This window comes from Odocoileus virginianus, chromosome 22 (assembly GCF_023699985.2).
Source record: "Odocoileus virginianus isolate 20LAN1187 ecotype Illinois chromosome 22, Ovbor_1.2, whole genome shotgun sequence".
Taxonomy (NCBI): domain Eukaryota; kingdom Metazoa; phylum Chordata; class Mammalia; order Artiodactyla; family Cervidae; genus Odocoileus; species Odocoileus virginianus.
Genome location: NC_069695.1, coordinates 41,490,540 through 41,493,379, shown reverse-complemented (window position 1 = coordinate 41,493,379; position 2,840 = coordinate 41,490,540). Strand labels below are relative to the sequence as shown.

The 2,840-nt window shown below is 45.1% G+C and overlaps 1 protein-coding gene across 1 annotated transcript; it reads left to right on the top strand.

Annotated features, from left to right (window-relative positions):
• Positions 1-1,194: 1,194 nt before the first annotated feature.
• On the top strand, positions 1,195-2,046 carry LOC139030419 (nematocyst expressed protein 3-like). The gene has a single exon (XM_070453032.1). It carries the CDS (start codon positions 1,195-1,197, stop codon positions 2,044-2,046), a length of 852 nt encoding a protein of 283 aa, XP_070309133.1.
• Positions 2,047-2,840: the final 794 nt, after the last annotated feature.

Sequence of the window (2,840 nt, the reverse complement as noted above, 5' to 3'; positions counted from 1 at the left end):
AATTAAATAGTAAATGCTAAAAAGTAATTCCATGGGGTGTAACAGTCATTCTTCATTAAAACAACAACAAAAACCCTAAACAAAGAGTAAAAATAAAAGAATTTTAGTTTTTTTTATGAATAGTTTTTAATCACATAATTTAAACTTTTTTTTAAATGGAAGAACTCTTTCATTTCCATTAAATCAGGAACACAAATAATTTAATATTTAATTATCAATGGCAACTCACTCCAGTATTCTTGCCTGGGAAATCCCATGGACAGAGGAGCCTGCCAGGCTATAGTCCATGAGGTCTCAAAAGATTTGGACACAAATAAGTGACTAAACAAACAACAAACAATAGTATTAACGATTCTGAAATAATAATTTATTTATCAAACAAATATTAATTGCACGCTTGATATGTGCCAAGCTCTAAAAATATATAGCAATGAATGAAAGGTATATCCTTAGTTCTCATAGCATTATTTCTTCTAGTGAGAGAAACAGAAAATAAGGATAGAGGATATAAGATGATGATAACTGTTATGAACAAAACCAAGAGGCAATGCAATTTTGCAATTTTTCCTAAAATTAATTTATAGTTACTCATCAACTGAATATCTCCTGGAAACCTCTGCCCTAAAAATAAAAAATAAAAAAAATCCATATATGACAAAATATTGACAATAAAGTAAATGTCTGCAAGATAAAAGACTAAGCAAATTGTGGCAAATCCTTGCCATGAAATACTACTCAGTATTTTAAATAAATGTATGAAATTTGAAACTATTGCCTTGAGGGAAAATTTTACCTTTTGTTACTAAAAAACTAAATATGTAAGTAGATTTCATTTTAACAGAAAAAAACAATGACAAAAAATTCTGTATATGTATGCATGCTAGTCAATCTTCATACATAAATGCACATATAAATTTATATGAATATATGTTAGTAAAAAATAATTACTTTGCCAATGAAGATAATGACCATGAAGGTAAGCAAAACAAAACAAACAAACAAATACAAAGGTTAATTACTCCAGATAATCATAATGTATATAATATTATTCCATTTGTGAGGGACTTCCTTGGTGGTCCAGTGGTTAAAAGTCTGCCTCCCAATACCTGGGATGTGAGTTCAGTCTCAGGTGGAGGAACTAAGATCTCACATGTCAAAGGGCAATTAAGTCAGGGCACCACAGCTACTGGGCCTATGAACTCCAGAGGCTGTATGCCTCAACCAGAGCGCGCCCACGCCGCAGCTGGAGAAGGCCTCAACCAGAGCGCGCCCACGCCGCAGCTGGAGAAGGCCTCAACCAGAGCGCGCCCACGCCGCAGCTGGAGAAGGCCTCAACCAGAGCGCGCCCACGCCGCAGCTGGAGAAGGCCTCAACCAGAGCGCGCCCACGCCGCAGCTGGAGGAGGCCTCAGCCAGAGCGCGCCCACGCCGCAGCTGGAGAAGGCCTCAGCCAGAGCGCGCCCACGCCGCAGCTGGAGAAGGCCTCAGCCAGAGCGCGCCCACGCCGCAGCTGGAGGAGGCCTCAGCCAGAGAGCGCCCACGCCGCAGCTGGAGAAGGCCTCAGCCAGAGCGCGCCCACGCCGCAGCTGGAGAAGGCCTCAGCCAGAGCGCGCCCACGCCGCAGCTGGAGGAGGCCTCAGCCAGAGCGCGCCCACGCCGCAGCTGGAGGAGGCCTCAGCCAGAGCGCGCCCACGCCGCAGCTGGAGGAGGCCTCAGCCAGAGCGCGCCCACGCCGCAGCTGGAGGAGGCCTCAGCCAGAGCGCGCCCACGCCGCAGCTGGAGGAGGCCTCAGCCAGAGCGCGCCCACGCCGCAGCTGGAGGAGGCCTCAGCCAGAGAGCGCCCACGCCGCAGCTGGAGGAGGCCTCAGCCAGAGCGCGCCCACGCCGCAGCTGGAGGAGGCCTCAGCCAGAGCGCGCCCACGCCGCAGCTGGAGGAGGCCTCAGCCAGAGCGCGCCCACGCCGCAGCTGGAGGAGGCCTCAGCCAGAGCGCGCCCACGCCGCAGCTGGAGGAGGCCTCAGCCAGAGCAAGCTGGAACACCTCAATGAAGACCTTGCACAGCCAAAACTAAATATCTATCTACAATCCATGGGTGGCAAAGAGCCAGACATGACTTAGGGACTAAATAGCAATACACACACACACACACACACACACACACACACACACACATATATATATATTCATACATGTATATTAATACATATACATATATATATACATACATACATATGTATGTATATCATATGTATATGTATAGGCTTCCCTGGTGGCTCAGATGGTAAAGAATCTACCTGCAATGCAGGAGACCTGGGTTTGATCCCTGGGCTGGGAAGATCCCCTGAAGGAGGGCGTGGCAACCTACCCCAGTATTCTTGCCTGGAGAATTCCCTTGAACAGAGGAGCCTGGTAGGCTATAGTCCATGGTGTTGCAAAGAGTCAGACATGACTGAACAACTCAGCACACACACACACACACACACACACACACACACACTCTCTCTCTCTCTCTCTCCCTCTCTCTCTGTGTATATATATATATATATATATATATATGTATATAATCGCATTTATGGGGTTATGAGGTTTTGTAAAAGGATCATAATGGAAATGTTCATGGTGAATCTCAAGATTTTATAATTCTAGGGTTCTTTTGCTTGCATGTTGTTTACTGTGTTATTTTAATTATCATTATCCTCATCATCACCTGTGAAGATGGTGCAAGTGTGATTCTGATTTTGATGCAGTGTTTCCTAGAGTATAACTTGTTATGCAACAAGTGTTCACTGTATATAGCGAGCAAAAGAAAAAACCTATGCTATCGAGTAAGAATATTTCAAGA